General features: G+C 40.9%; 2 protein-coding genes across 2 annotated transcripts; one reads left to right on the top strand and one right to left on the bottom strand.

Moving 5' to 3' along the window:
- Positions 1-6383: 6383 nt before the first annotated feature.
- Positions 6384-10008, top strand: LOC145439363 (uncharacterized). Its single transcript, XM_080316857.1, has 5 exons — positions 6384-7155; positions 7684-7780; positions 8231-8291; positions 8643-8719; positions 9868-10008. Exons 1-5 carry the CDS (start codon positions 7124-7126, stop codon positions 9928-9930), a joined length of 330 nt encoding a protein of 109 aa, XP_080172983.1. The 5' UTR covers positions 6384-7123; the 3' UTR covers positions 9931-10008.
- A 4500-nt stretch (positions 10009-14508) lies between these two features.
- On the bottom strand, positions 14509-15668 carry LOC145439362 (uncharacterized). The gene is made up of 2 exons (XM_080316856.1): positions 15094-15668; positions 14509-15041 (listed from the first exon to the last, which is right to left on the bottom strand). The coding sequence occupies exons 1-2, from the start codon at positions 15380-15382 to the stop codon at positions 14974-14976; spliced, it is 357 nt and encodes a 118-aa protein (XP_080172982.1). The 5' UTR covers positions 15383-15668; the 3' UTR covers positions 14509-14973.
- Between the last annotated feature and the right edge of the window lie 1305 nt (positions 15669-16973).

Below are 16973 nucleotides of genomic sequence, written 5' to 3'. Positions count from 1 at the left end.
TTCTTATGTCAAGAAGTGCATGATGAAAAATTGTGATGTAGACAGCATTGTCATAATGAAGCAGCACGGTGTGTCACCAGCAGTGTACGCACAACTTCAGTGCTGTCAACCAACAACTGCTGTTGTTGAACGTTCTTTCTCCATTCTTGGCAAGCTACTTAGTAAGGACAGACACTACCCCAGAATGTAGAAAAGTATCTTTCGTTGTACTACAACAAGTTTTAATTACCTCTACCATAATACGTGGTGTGACTACTGGAATTTTTCATAGGGCCAGATATCGTTAAAATAAAGTTTTATCATGTAAATATTTGTCAGTTTCCAAGTCAAAAACGCCTTTTCAGGCCAAACTACTTCGTAAGGACATACTCTCCCATCCAGTAATGAATATAATTGGTACAATTTTAACGTCATGTGCAAAAGCACCTACTTTGCATACGTGAGGTCAAAATTTGCTAAAAATTAAGTTTTTTAGGTCAAAATCCTCCATTTTTTTAGGTAAAAAAATCGCCATAACTATTACACCCACATAGGTCAAATACGTGATTATGACGTCATAAATGGTGGAAACAGTTTTGACCGCCTACGGCGCGCGGCGGTGGTACGCGAACACTGCACAAAACCTCGAAGTGGTACGTGGATGGAAAAAGGTTGGGAAACACTGATATAGACTGATATCGTCAGAATTACGCAGAAATCCGTCGTTAACGTAGCCGTATTTCGGATACAGTAGGCTTACCATATTTTGAAAATGTAAAAAGAGGACACTTTTTCAGAAATTTGCAAGATGCCAAGATGCCGGAGTAGAATTCTCAAAAACCGGTGAATTTTTCCCACTTTCTGATCGGTTGACTAAAAAAAAAAAGGTCATCACTTCCGCTCAGAGCTCAAAATACCGTTCACATTGCCAAGTGGATGACTAAAAAAAAAAAAAAAAAAGTCGTCTTTTCGCTCAGAGCTGAATTCACCGTTTTTCACTCCGAAATATCCGCCGCAGCGTCACTTCTGTGCTAATTTGCGGCATATCTCTCGCATTTTGCTCTAAATCTGACCTCAATTTTCAAAAAAGAGGACAAAATATCAAAAAAGAGGACAAAAGGGCGTCCTGCGAGGACACTTTCAAAAAAGTCAAAAAAGAGGACAAATCCTCTTAAAAGAGGACGTATGGTAAGCCTAGGATACAGTATATTATCGTTTTCTGGCTGTAAACTTTTTATATAAAACGCAAGTGTCATGGAAATGCGCAAGGATTCAAATATGTTGGATGTCTTTGATTCATGAACTATGTAAACTCCTTGCGTCAAAATGATCGACATTGTAGCCGTTATTTGGTACCTAGTCATTTATGATTTTATGACACAAAATTCGACATTGCAGGACATTGACTGCGTGATATTTATTGCAGCATTAAGTTAGGTGTGGATAGTATACTATACTATAGTTGTATTGTAGTGGTAGTTGGTAATCATTGCAGCATTTTGATGATTGATATCGATTGCAATATATATAGGATACTGCTATTTTTAAGCCTAGAGACAATGACAGCCAGTGCCAGTACGTTGATGTGTTATGAATTCATGCAATGTGCTACATACCATATATATATTAAACATCCTATGCTATTGTATGGCTTCTCAGTTAAACAATTCAAAACATTTAGACCTCTACACCTATATTACAAGTTATTGATCATTCTGTCATGCTGCCAAGTGCCACTACCAGAAGAAAAATGATCATCAGCTCCAATTGAGGTTGCAACAAACTGTACCGAGGCCTGGATTACTTGATTGATTGCCTGGATTGGATTACTTCACTCTATGGCACAGTGCAAATATCTTGAGTTTCAAGACATGGCTATAGCCTATACCACATGTATACGAAATAATGATCTGATGGATTATCCCAAGAGAGCCGAACATAGGCAACTAAGAAATTGATGACACCCTTGTCAAGAATTCAGCCTGGAGCCAATTATTATCACCATATAAAATTCGGTCATGCGGTAGAAGGCATCGTGGTTTCATGCCAACAGAAAATGTCAGCAGATGATCTGACCACTGCCTAACTGTCCTGAACTTCTTTCCCGATGTTGATGTCTGCTTTGAAAATGTAATTTCATTTGTGTACAGCAAGACAAGCGCTCTTCCGTGGATGCTATGAATATGTCTAGACAGTGGCTATTGAGGTAGAGGAAAATATATAGGCATAAGAGTCTCGGCAGTTATTGAACTTGATAAGGTTAACATGCATTTTTCTTCAACTATTTCTTATGCTCTGGGTATCGAATGCACAAAAATTAATAAATTGCACTTCTTTGCAAGTTTATTTGGAAATTCAATGAATCAAAGAATATCATAAGTTCAGAATATTACGGAGTCAATGCAAAAGAAACAATGTTAGTCGTCTTTAGAGGATGTTTCTGAGTTGGTTGAACCAATGCACAGAGGGGGTCAGCAACGAAGTACTATTTTACCTGAGTACTAGCGTCATCATGAGTTTAGGCTACTTCCACTTCTACTTGACACTTTTTACGTGGTACTTTTATGTCAGGTTTGGGATTTTGTCAACTAGAAAGTAGCTTTGGCGCATGATTGCATCCCCTTCAAGCGTGAGGTTGAACTGGGCAAAATAGCCCCAGTACTACGGTAACTAAATTAATTTTTGAAAATTGCACCTATTTTTTGTGTCATCACCCTTTTGCGTTGATCAAGAAGATGCAACATGCAACGTTTACAGTTGTCACATGGCATCAATTTCTAAAACTAAGTGACCCTCAACCAAATCTACTTCATGTAACGAATTTCTTGACTACTTTTCAGAAATTCATTTCTACTTCCACTTGAAGTACTTTGGACATGTCCTGGAAGTAATTAGTGCTACTTGTACTGGAGTATAAATTATGGCATTACTTCTACTCGGTTCCCAACAATGACCACGTTGACCACCTCTCGCTAAAGGATGACCGATCTTGTCACGGCGTTTGAGCTGCTCTAAGAGTTATTTGATAGTACTTCCCTTAGTTCGCTAAATAGCGCACATATGTGACATCAACTATTTATCAAAATCGCGTGTGATTTGCCAAATCCACTTCAATCGCAGTTGCGAAGTAGTGCTGATAAAATCGGCATTGTATAAGGTAACAATAAAGTGCACTGCTTTGCTTAGTCTTGATGGCAGGTTCTCCCAAAAGATACTTCCGATGTGTTCAGCGACATTTGTTTTATAGCAGCACGCCAGCACCCAAACCAGCAGACAGTATATCCTGATCCTTGCGAGTCCCGGCTGCTTCAGTCATATCTTCCATCCAAAATCAGGCTCCACAACAGACAAATAGTACTGCTTGAACTAACAAATACTCTTATCAGAATATAAACCAATCGATTCACTTCAAATGCATAAATTTAAGTATATATTGTAACAGATCCCTGTTATCGTTCAACCATGAAATGTGTATATCTCGTAACCGAGAGACATCCTATTCTAGAGTAATCTGCCTCTAGTATAAAACTACTGATTCTCTCGTATCAGGAGACTCATTTGCTAAACCTACTTGTAACAACGTCTGAAATATATTCATATGTCTTGCGTATATCTGCGTCTTAAGGAGATCTCACCAGGATACAGTACAGGATTCCAGGTTAAGTAGTCAGCCAGCTAAACCTATAATACTTTGGTTAGCTATACTTCTACTCCCCGGAACATGACCATTGTACTGCGGCATGGTGCCCCGAGCGATATCTTAAACGCTACTACGTTGCGTACGAGGACTTTTGACGTTGCCATCGAACTATCGAATTATCAGGATTCCGGACATTATTCAATTTACGGTTCGTGCTTATATTGCAATTCTGAAATAAGCTATCGCGACAGCATATAATTCCCTAGCCAATTCGTGTATTACATGTTATATATTATTGTATATTGTGCGCATGTTATGTCTCCTTGGCTAGTAACTACACCTACAGTTGTTAATTCTAACGTTGGTATCCCTAACATTGTTAAGCCCGTAAGGACTTTACCAGGTAAGACTGACGGAATGAATTACGATGTGTCTAGCAGCGATAACTTCTCAGATTTGATCTTTCCTGTTGTAATACGTGATTCAGCTTCACGGCGCGTGTCTGATTTAAGTGTTATTCAGGATCATAAATTAGATATTCCCGCTTTGCGTGACGAAGTAGTTGATACTCACGCTAACGTTGAACGTTGGTTGGATAGTTCACTTTTAAATGTTGATCCACAATTTGACACCAACGTCGTTCAGGACAATTCTATTTTTGACGGGAAACCGCAGTTTAATTACAGCGCGCGCGCTGTACCACTCAATATTTCGACTAGATTACGCTTGCGTGTAGTGTACGCGCTACTTATTATGGCCCAATTAATTTCTGCTCAATTGTTAGATAGTGCACAGCAGAGTAACGTCGCGGTCCTGCGCACTTGCGCGCAAACCGTGCAAACCATGGCTTTCAAATTGGCTCTCAGTAGAATTCGGAAAGAATTACAGCTTTTTAATTCAATCAAAAGCTCGCTTACATCTTCAGCGAGAAGGCACATTATGTGCTGGCGTCACATGAGTTACGATAAAAAAGCACGCCAATGTACTGATGTTCGCTCTTGGCACTGGATTGATTTTTGTAATAATTTGACAGAATCAGTGCAGGTTCAGGATTTTTACTTGTGGTAGAATCTGTATACAGCAGTCCTGCGTTTAGTGTGGTGTACTGGCTTTACCCGCTTCGGAGTTTAACCGTGTTATTTTTGCTCCTGTATTCAGTTTTACAGGGTCCATTTTACATGAGACTGTTTCGTGAACATGATTTCCTTTTGGCCTTAAAAGCGCCATGTTTTATTTCACCGATTCAGCCATGGGTGTGGTGCAGTCGATACCACGTGGACGTTATACGTCAGAGACACGTTTTCCATACATGTCGCAATTTACAGACCGCGGGAAAATTCTTATTTTTGCCTCCAGACGACCGCATTTTTCGTTCAGAACATGATTGCTTCCACTCAAATTCGAATTACATGAAACCTTTCCTGTTTCCCGCGATACCGAACACGACGTATACGTGTCGCGAACAGGATATACTCCGCGAGATTTCACCTTGCGCAGTTAATTCAAATTTAAACGTGCTCGTTTTTTTTTTAATACCGAATTGTCTCAGATCCTCTTACAGGCTTGACAAAGTAAATTGTTCGAGCTAAATTTTGACATTTTAGGCAAACTTAATAAATTGGTATTGCCGTTCAAATTTCTCAGCGATACAGCGCTTATCGCAGACTCAGGACGTTGTAATTAGAATTACACGCCGCCCATTGTTAACTGCTTCTACAGGCGTACATGTTTACGCGCCTCGATACAGGAAGTAGTTTGAATTTTCTTTCAACTCTCACGTTGGCGTGATCTTGCGTTAGTGCGAATTATAATTTTTCTGCTAAACTTCGTTTATTTTTGAGGTACCCTAGAGCGCTTAGTGCGTTCGCTTGGGTAGTTTTAGAAAAGTTGGCTTAGTAACGCGCCATCTTAGATTTCATACTTCACTGGTTGGTTTTAGTCCAGTGGACATATAGGGTTCTGCGAAATTGATTGTACAATGTACATGCTTTAAAATTGTCACACGATTCTTTGACCCTAGGATTGCGTTCCGACTTGTGTGATTTATATGGCAATGTTATCGAATGAAGGACATTGTTTAAATGATCATAGCACCGCCGTTGTATGGGATTTCAGCACTGCGCAAAATTCGCTGTCCTCCCGGTTTGCTGTCAAGAATTCCCCCATTTTAATGCAGTTTGGGCAACGTTTACCTTATGTTACAAGAATTGAGATGAAGTCACCGTGTTTGAGTTTTAGATGTTTGGTAATGGTTTATTCCTCATACCGAACCACTGTCCAGTCGGGAACATGCAGAAGTTGGGACGCCAACGCCAGCATGCGACTTTTATCGTGATGATCCTGCTGGTACAGGATCAATCCGATTCTCAATGCCGAAATCTTGTGAGTAGTAGGATGGGATTCGTTTGTTACCGTCCAATCCCAGAACGCCACGTCGCCTTAATTGCCACGCCTACATTGCCACATCATCCACCCATTGCCGCACCTATGGAACGCCTATTGCCACATCATCCGCCCATTGCCGCACCTATAGCACACCCATTGCCACATCACCTGCGCAACATCATCAAGTGCCACGCCTATAGTGCCACATCATCCATTGCCACATCATCACCGCATTGATTACCCCATCTATACGCTGCACAGCATCAACCCGCGCGATGTCGATTGCTGCACCTATGTCGCTCATTGCCGCGTCAAAACTTACCTTAGCTAGAATCGAACCTGGTTTGGTTGGGTATAATGTCACGTCGCTCACCACCGGGCTATTGAGCAAACTAACCGTATTGAGCTGTTTTGAGAATATAACCGCCGATTCTCTCTTAGATTCCGAGACAACACCTTTTTCGAGTTATTACACATAAATGTAAGACTATATTCGTGTGTACTATAACAGCTGTGTCATCATTAATTAGTCAATGATTTTGGGGAATTCTGCAAATGCAACTTAATAATACTGATATCGCAAGCATAAAGGCCTACGATCACGCAAAGCTCATGCGCCGCGCATATTGCTGAATACTATTCCAAGAAATTGACGCGTGTAAATGTGCTACGAATATAGTTGCTTACGATTCCAAGAAGTCGGGTCACATCGACAATATGAATTAGATTCATTAATTAGTCAATGATTTTGGGGAATTCTGCAAATGCAACTTAATAATACTGATATCGCAAGCATAAAGGCCTACGATCACGCAAAGCTCATGCGCCGCGCATATTGCTGAATACTATTCCAAGAAATTGGCGTGTGTAAATGTGGTACGAATATAGTTGCTTACGATTCCAAGAAGTCGGGTCACATCGACAATATGAATTAGAACATTCTAATATAGTTGCGATTCCAAGAAGTCGGCCCACATCGATAATGGGAATTAGAACATTCTAAATATATAGTTGCGTTTCCCAGAAAATGCCGCGCTGGCGATACGAATTAGAATGTTTACTTCCGACGTAAAGCAATTCGCATTCTGAAAACTTCACACTTCTGTTAAAAGTATTGCCATGTGCGCAGGGACGCAGGCATCACAGACGAGGTAAGATCGATGTATTTTCGTGTCAATTTAAACTCAATTTAGCTATAATTTCTCGATACAGCATTAGCTTACTTGTGAACGCAGATTGATTTACGTTGAGATTTCTCCAATAGCTAACGTAATAGTGAGTTCTGTGCGCGGCTATAATGTTAACCGGAGTCGCACAAATTCGAATGTATATGCAAGTTTTCTGTTATCGTATAGATTCGTACTAAATTTGGTTATAAATAGGCAGGTATGCACTTCGGATTTGAGATGGATGTTAGTCTATGAATTCTTGCTTTACTCACGACCTAAAGTTGATAAATTGCGAGTTGTAGCAAGCATCTAACTACTGAGATTATGCTAATTTTACAACCCCATAAGCCGCTGCTTTTAGGTACGTAATGGAGCTGATTTAATAGGTAGTGCAGTGATGCTTTATCCTACCATTTCTGATAGTGAATAAATATATAACCAATATAATTTATCGGCTATTCTAAGATTCGCTACGCCGCCGCGGATGGAAGCTAAATTTTTTCATTTCAGACCGAAACGCCGACATCGCAATTTACGCTCAGAAAAATTTCACATTTATCTTTTTCCACGCAGCCAAGCAACTCCGGAACAGGCATATAGTGACAAGGTAGATTACGCAACACTAAGGTTGGCTAATTCATTTCTTGACTATATTGAAAAATCGACAGCGTTCTGTGTATAGCTATAATTTTTTCGATGCAGCAACGCACTTCAGATTAAGATATATATATATATATAGCAACGTACATGTTTTATAGAATATATTAGATCCAATACCTATACTAAAGCCGCAAAACGCATTGGGGCATACATGCATAATGTGCGCAGATTGAATTACACCGAGATTTCCCCTATATCGCATCATTTAAATAGCTAATAACGTAATAATGAGTTCTGTGCACGACTATAATGTTAAACGAGGATATGCCCGAATTCGGATAAATTCGTATGCAAGTTCCCTCCCTTATTACTCGCGCAGTGTGGTTACAATATTATGAATTAATTAGCTAGGGCAATAGTTTATCACCTATATTTAAATTCGCTCATTTCATTTCAGATCAAAACGCCGACATCGCATATACGCAATTTACGCTCGGAAAATTTCACTAATGAGGCAGGTGAGTTAGGCTACGTTTCCGTATAGATTCGCACTAAATTTGGTTATAATTACGCGGGTATGCACTTCAGATTTGAGATGGATGTTAGTCTATGAATTCTTGCTTTACTCACGACCTAAAGTTGATAAATTGCGAGTTGTAGAAAGCATCTAACTACTGAGATTATGCTAATTTTACAACCCCATAAGCCGCTGCTTTTAGATACGTAATGGAGCTGATTTAATAGGTAGTGCAGTGATGCTTTATCTTACCATTTCTGATAGTGAATAAAATATATAACCAATATAATTTATCGGCTATTCTAAGATTCGCTACGCCGCCGCGGATGGAACCTAAATTTTTTCATTTCAGACCAAAACGCCGACACCGCGCACGCAATTTACGCTCAGAAAATTTCACATTTCTACGCACTTCGACTGATGACGCTGGTAAGTTAGCGCTGCTTTTAGATATGTGATTTTAACATTTCCACGAATTAGCAGAGCTATATAATTTATGAGCTATTCTAAAATTCGCTACGCCACAGCGTATTGAAGCTAAATCTTTAGCTAGCTTTACTCATGGCATAAAGACGGTAAATTGCGAGGGCAAGCATCTAACTAGTGAGATTATACCGATTTTACAAGTCTATAAGCTGCTGCTTTAAGATATGTGATTTTAATAGCTAATGCACTGATGCTTTTCCGATAGCTAAACCTATGTCTATGCTATAATTTATGTCCTGAAACGCTGTGCCACAGCGGCTTGAAGCTATAACATTTCAGATCACTGACATCTGTACCTGACGCTGGCGTTCAAGCTTACTTCGTTGCGCAGCTACATGTATATCGAAGAAGTATGCCAAGGTCGTATCATTTCAAGTCTCTCAACTATAGCATAGATTGTACCCGCAAAATGCAGAATCGTATTAAGTGTAGGCTGTCTAGTGCCGCTTATTACTCGATGTTCAGTAACGCCTAATGTAAGCTGCGTTTGCCGGGGCTATAGGAGCGAAGTCACTCAATACATATTCCTGGCTCCTGCTAGATGATGATAATATGAAGCCACTACTCCATAAGCTGCTGCTTTTAGATGCGTGATTTAAATAGCTAGTGAATAAAATCTATAACCTATGTCTATGCTATAATTTATCTCCTAAAACGCTATGAGTAGAAGCTATAACATCACATCTGTACCAGACGCCGAAGTCTAGATCGTTGTGCAGCTATATCAAAGAAGTGTGCTGAGGTCGCTCAACTATAGCATAGATTGTGCCAGCAAAATGCAAATTCGTATTAAGGGTAGGCTGCCTAGTCCCGCTTATTACTCGATGTTCAGTAACACCGTAATGTAAGTTGCGTTTGCTGTAGGAGGGAAGTCGCTCAATACAAATTCCTGGCTCTTGCTAGATGATGATAATATGTAGACACTATCGACTAATCGAAAGCAAGTCGCTACTGCTGATTTAGAGTATACTACTTTGAGATGATTACTATAATGAACGTAGCGAATATCGCCCTCAAACGTACCAAGCAAACTTTGAAACTATTGATTTTATTCACATATACATTTACACAATTTCATTTTCTTGCTTCAGCTCCTTGACGAAGCGTCGTACGATCGAATCATTCTTGCGGTGATCTTCCCCAAAGGAATTTAAATAACGTTCCGTACTCCATCCGCGCGCCTTATGGACGATGAAGCTTAGACAATGATGACCGCACGCTCTGGAACGCTTGTGCTGCAGACGCTTTATGGAGCAGGTATAATTTTCTGGTTCTATAAAGCACGCAATCTCGTATTTCAACGGCATTAAGCCAAAGCTATCATGAAAATGTGTCTCATCCTCATCCGCGTAAATGCATATCCAGTGACTTCCGATTTTTCGAGCCTCGTCATAATTGATCACGATAGCATAAGGAGGAGGGGGTCGCCTCGGCAGTCGATCGATAGGAAATGTGCCAAGGAAAATATGTTTTGTTGACTCGCAGCACCACAAGATGTGGTCTATTTCATCTCCGTTCATAGCACGGTCACTTTACGACTGCTACTGATTTGCAATAGCTTTTGAAATTCCATGAAGCAGAGCAAAGTAGTTTCCGCTGTTAGCCCGCCAGCAGGAAATGTGATTCGTAAACTTAAGGTACCGCTCTTTTGTAAGTCAAAGCAATCATCCAAATCATCGGGGCGCAAATTATAAACCAGTAGACAGAAACCACTAGCGAACTCTTCAGGTGTTAGGAGTCCTGTATTTTTCTCCATTGCGCCCGTACCTTCAATCAGGTTATGGTAAAGCTCCGTGTAATGACCCTTATCGAAATCTAGCTCATAACCTCCCTCCGGAATCAGAAATCCGTTCAGTTTCAGTTCGAGTCGTTGCATATTATTGTGTATGAAATTATAAGGATTTTTCGTAACATCTCCTTGAAAGGCTTTCGTAGCTACCATTCCGATGATTAGGCGAGAAGGTAGAGTCCCGCTATATAGATTCCCGATATCTATCTGCGTCGTAGCAGCCCCAAATGTTCGGGTGATTAACCTCATGTCGATATACGGATATTTCGCCTGAGCATTCACCATCATCGCTGTCTTCACATCGTCGCTGACTCGTACGGTACATAACTGTAATTCCTTTTTTGTTAAGGTGAATTGGCCGGTAGCATCTCCCATCATGAAAAAGCTTTTCGGATTCAAGGTAAGCTCAAACTCGAGAGGCACGTCATGTAGGATGTAGCGGTCTTGCAGACATAGTCCGTGATGGATTTTCGCACGTATTTCCACCACGTTATTCCCCTTATAGGCTTTACTCCTGTTGTAATATCCTTTGTTAGCCGAGGCGCTAGTTCCACCAATCGTATCCATTTCTCCTAAAGTATCTTTTCTCCATCCTGAAGCTCTCAGTGTGCTGTTTTGCACGTCAAGCGGAGTGAATAAATTGTGCAGATAGGACGAATAACACTGTACTTTTATATCTTGTTTCAAAGTTTCGTTAGCGACTTTAATCTGTAGTTGAGAAATCAAGGAATCCAAGATATTATTTACAACACCAACATCATCATCTGCGCCAATTGCTTCGCCATCTTTCTTTAATTGTAAATGAAATAAGAAATAGCTCTCGCTCAAATCGATAAAGTCTTCTGAGCCCTCGAAGCGGTATGTTATCACACTAGAGTTGTTCGAAATCGGTGCTATCTTGATGATTCTTTTCTTTTCAACGCTAGTCTGTGTCGCGGGAATGTGAAATAAGTCCAATGAGGGATGTACCCCCTCTGGGGACTGTACATGAATTAACTCCGCCATCTATCAAGTCTCAAGTAACAAATGATGCTTATCGTGGTGTAATATATATTTAATCGAAAATATCTTTGCGACGTCTCTTTTTCGTGATCTTACGACCCCGTCTTGGCATTTTTCTTTTTCTCAGTAAAGAATCGAGAGCGTTCCCAGCGGCTTCTTTGCCGCGTATTTTAAGACTATCCCCAACATTCTCTCCATTAAGAACATCAGAGGCTACTTGCGCTCCGGTATGTAGTAGACGCTTCCCGAGTGATTTTGCACCTTTCGAAATTAGAGGCATAACGCTTCTTCCGAACGAACGAAATAAGTTTCCAAGTCCATGACCTCTCTGCACTTTACCCCGAAAAAAATTGATATCGCCACCGCTCTGTTGCTGATAATAGTTTCTGAACGCCTCCCGATCACAACAATAATGACTCCTCATGATGCCTCAAAGCAAGTGTGAGATGAAGAGGTGCGTTCCCGAACTTTATAGCTTCACCTTTATCATCACGAAGCATAACGCGTATCTGGCTTACTCGCTCCGTATTCAGAGGAAAGAAATATATTTTTTTGAATAGCATATGCTGATATTCATCTATCCCCGTCGTAACGCGGATATTGCGTAGTAGAGGCGCACTCGTATCACCTACAATTTGAGGTGTGATGACATCCGTATAAACTAAAACGTTGGTCACGGGCTCAGTTTCCCCTTGAAAGTGAATTGTTCTTCGTCTATGTAATCCAGCATCTAGCTCTACCTCCGAACGAGCGCCTCCTCTGAGAACGGGGTTTCTATTATCCATGAAAAGTCTCGGACCGCTGGAACTCTTGTAAGGCCCCGCTATCAAGACCGGACCAGAACCATCTACCCAAATAAATCGTGCTTTTTTCTGATCGTGATTGATACGCTTCATCAAACTAATTTTATCATGATAATCACCAGCCGGGAAATAATAAAAATTATTATCGCCTTCCGCATCATTCACGTACCATAATAAGCCGTCGTAAGGCTCGAGCGTAGGCTGAAAATTATTTTTAAAAGACAACTCGGCAAGCCCTATCTCCCATTCACCAGAATCTATCGGTTTCGCGAGATCGATAGTAAAATCAGACTCGTGTGACGTAATATGAATATATTTCATAATGCAACTCCCCGTCTACGAAAATGCAATACAACACTCGAAGGAGAACTTCGAAAGGGTATTTTCTGTCCCTTCTCATCAAGTAGCGATATTTCGACGCGTTCTAGCCTATTTATATTAACAGGGAAATAAAAAGGCTTCGTGTAATATTTCGAAAATGATTTACGATTGTTCACCTGTACGACGCGTAACAACGGTAAGAGCCTACCGCTATCTTCTTGTGGCTCAATGATATTACAATGAACATAAACGAAATCGATAGTCGGATCATGTCGCATGCGAAAGTTCAAATGAATGATACCCTCAGTGAAAAAATAATTCCACAATGTACAATTAGCATTCGGGAAATGAAACACCAATAACTCCTCCTTCGTTTCCTTACGCATAAGAGCACCGTACAATTCTCCACGGCGTAGCAAGCTACTATGCCCTATGTCCGTCTCTGGTCGCAATTTGTCGGTTACCTCGTTATGAGGTATAGAGATAGACATACTATGATTTTCTGGGAAACATGTTACTTTTACATCAGGATTGTCTCTTTCCAACGATCTATACATGTCATATAACGAGTCGTATTCTCCCAATTTAAAATGAAATTTTCTTGCTCTCTTTTGCGATCTGATCCCATACCTATTCTTCGTGATCCTATACTGTTTTTGATAATCCGTAGGGAAGGAGATCTCAGCCAGAGAAACTTCTGTATCTTCCACGTTTTTCGGGACGTCCAATTCAACGCAATAACTCGCTGTTGTATTATCAGGAAATTTATCCATGGAAGCGTTCGAAAATAGCGTGACGTAGCTCATATTTTGAGCTTGGGATTCGGAAGCATATAACCAACGCAAGAGGAGAGGAGAGATATCCAAAGCTCTTTGTTCCCATTCGAAATGGTAAGATTATAGAGAGAGAACGATACGATGACCAGTATGATTACTGGTTGCGCCAAAAACTGATAAAGGTTCCGACTAGACGATATCCTTCTTATCGACCCAGCTGTCGAATCCACTTCCATATCCCAACCAGCGTACTAAATACTGTTCTCGTCCCGCGCGTTTACGCCTTCTTATAATCTTCTCGACACGCCAAGTTTGCGGTTCTTTTACGCGTTGGAGCTCCTCTCTATAAAATCTACCCTGAATGACTTCACCGCCGTAATCACGTAAGCGATACATCGGGGGATCCCCCTTTTGGGCGTCTGCGATATAGAAAATTTCCCGTTGCCAGTTGGGTAGGCTGCTTTTCTCAAAAAGATTTCGAATTTTCGATATACGGACGGGTACTCCTACAGCGAGGTCGGGTTGTTTAGCTTCTTGAAATCCGTAAAGTCTTCTCCAAACCGATTCCTGATTAGACGAATTCACTTGGTTTGGGGCCATGGCAATGCTACGATGATACGTCCTGTTGTAGGAGTAAGTAAAGTCGTCGAGAGCGCTCACGTAATTCCTCGTGTTATTTTTTGTGAAAAATCGATACATAATCGCCTTCATAGTACGAATCACTCTTTCGACGACAGAGGATTTTAATTCGCTCCTCGTATAGAAATATCTAACTTTGTTCTCCTTTAGATAGTTCTGGAAAGCGCGATTGGTATATTCGCTACCTTGATCGGTTTGTAAAACTAACGGTACGCGTTCACGAAACACACGTTTGAAAGCAGAAATCATACTTGAAGCAGTTTTATTTTTAATCGCTATCATCCAAAGGTATTTGCTAAAAATATCAATCACCACCACCACAAAACGAAAACCGCTATTGTACTTTGAAATAGATTGCAGATCCATCAAATCGCTCTGAAACTGTTCATTGATACCGGAGACCACTACACGTTCACGCCTAAATTTCTTACGTAACGGAAAATGAAAAGTATAAGTATCTTGTCCTTTAAGCCATTCTTTTTCCTTTTGCAAATAAGCGCCCCTATACGATTTGGGCTGTTTCGGATCAAAATAGTCTACGTCTCCCATTCTTTCCCGTATATACGGGGATTAGGCTTACGCTGTCTCTTATAAAGCCAGGGAAACGAAGGTTGTGGAATCCGGCGCGGGCGTTTCTTTTGCGGGCGCTTTTCTTTCGCTACGGGGCTCGCGAGCCCCGTGTGTGCGGCGGGAAGGCGGGCGGTCGCTGCGTCTACGTCTTTTCTCAAGTTTCTCAGTTGAGCAATACCATGCCTATACAGAGCTAGTTTCTCGGAAGCATTTAATGGAGAGCTTTTAATTTTCGATATATGTTTATCAAATTTCTTTTCCCATTCGTCCTTGCTTCGAAATGCGGGGAATTGTAGTTCACGCATTCTTCCCGAAAAGTTTACCCAACAGACTCCCGATGACGGGGATTGCAGCGCCTAATATAGCTAAAAACAGACTGATTAGAAAAAAGTTTCTATTTTATCATAATTTTTATACCTGAGAGGAATCCACCCTTTTGTAGCACCCTCCGTTGACCTCTGCGAGTTTTTTGCGCCAACAATTGTCTGATATCGGATTTGTGTTTTCCAAGCCTCAACTTTCTCGATGGGGAGATACGTACTGTCCCCGAAGCCAAGTTATGAACGCACTGGCAGACGCAACTTAAAAATTGATTGTTCGATAAAAGTTCTTTTCGCTGTTTCCCTTTAGCGTTTTTCAAAAGTTTTAATTTAACGTGATAGTCGCTCAATCGTTTTCGAGATATGTTACTTCCCCTCTTCGACATGTTGAATGCCCTAAAATCCGTAGCGCGAGCTGTATTTATTCTTGATATACCGTCAACTTTTGATGTGGAAATATTTTGCTGCGAAGACGATAATTTTCGTCTGTCTCTTGCGTCACGTCAACCAGTATGTACGAGAACGGTTTTCGAGTTGCCTTTTTATAAGCCTCCGTAAGGAATCCGGCTTTATCCGGGAACATTTGACGTGAAAGAAAACTGATTTGACTCGCATCACGGGGATTTTTAAATATCACGATATAGCTCGCGCTCAGGGTCATATCCCGAAAGCCTTGACTCCTATAGAACAAATTTTGACATATGAACACGACGCTAATCTTTGCGTGGTGGCTGTATCGAGTGAATAGATCTCTAGCCTCTTTCGCTTCCGTCATCATGTCGTCGATCACCAAGAGAACGTGCCTATTTCCTTTCTGTAACTTTTTGAGCTCGGAGAGCCCTTGCGAAAATTCTACCCCTTTCATTTTATCGTACAACGCCTGATAATTATTATACAACCATACAATTTTTTCAGGAGCTGGTCTAATCATCTTCTCTGCGTTCTTCACCAACTCATAAGTAAAATAACTCTTCCCGCTACTACTCGGACCAGCCACGATCATCCGAAACGGAGCATGCAATGTACGTATTCGATCCATTTATTACAGAGATAAAGGCAATGTATGAATTCCATCATCAAGCACAATCCTTTTATAATAACCATAACTCAATGCATTTCGATATTGCTTATACGTAAACATATCGCTCCCATAGCAACGAAAACCACTATTTACACCACCCGTGATCGATCTATTTTGAAGAATGCCTTTGAAATCTTTGAAAGTTTTGTTGGCTGTTTTTTGAAGCCCTTTCGAGCTGTATTTATCGGTGTCGCCTTTGCAATAATAGGTCTTGGAATTGAGCCCTATAAACCCGTCTCCGATCCACTCTTCTTTGAATAAACCCGGTATACGTTTCGAGTAATTGCGAACCTCAATGCAGCAAGCTTTATCAGTTTTAAAACCGACGGGATCTCGTTCAAAATCACATTTATGCTCTGCACATGCGCGAGCCACGAACCATTTGTCGTGATTTTCAAAAAATTGTTTTTTCATGGAAGGCTTGATGAGAGAATAGATCGTATCGGAGCTTAAGCTTATGTACGCCGAATCAGTATCTGTTTCGCAAAAAGCCCAATCGCTATCGTGCAAATACACATGTAGGCAGTCATATAGAAACTGGAGCATTCTCAGCTTGGCACAGCAGAATATAAAGAAGCCCACAATGATTGGGTTTTCGTGACGAATGTTTAGCGGACGCGTAGACACTTCGAGCAAGCCTTCATCGCTCTTATCAATTTCAACAGCATCGACAAAAAATTTTTTTTCAACGCGCGATGGTAATTCTTCCAACGTAACGTATTCGTGTTCCCTATATTTATTAGGGTTTTGAATAGTGCGGCCAAAAGCACTATTTCCAATCGTCTTCCAGGTCAATGCCTCCATTTCACGGGCCGGATCTTTTGGGAGGACATCGCCTTTGCGACGCTCAGAGGATACTCGCTCAACGAAGGGTGTGAAAACTTGTTTTGGTTCAT

The sequence above is a fragment of the Botryllus schlosseri genome, chromosome 5, assembly GCF_051294905.1.
Source record: "Botryllus schlosseri isolate E-star chromosome 5, Bs_hap1, whole genome shotgun sequence".
In the NCBI taxonomy this organism is placed as follows: domain Eukaryota; kingdom Metazoa; phylum Chordata; class Ascidiacea; order Stolidobranchia; family Styelidae; genus Botryllus; species Botryllus schlosseri.
Note: the sequence above shows the minus strand (reverse complement) of the source record. Positions and strands in the feature narration are given on the sequence as shown.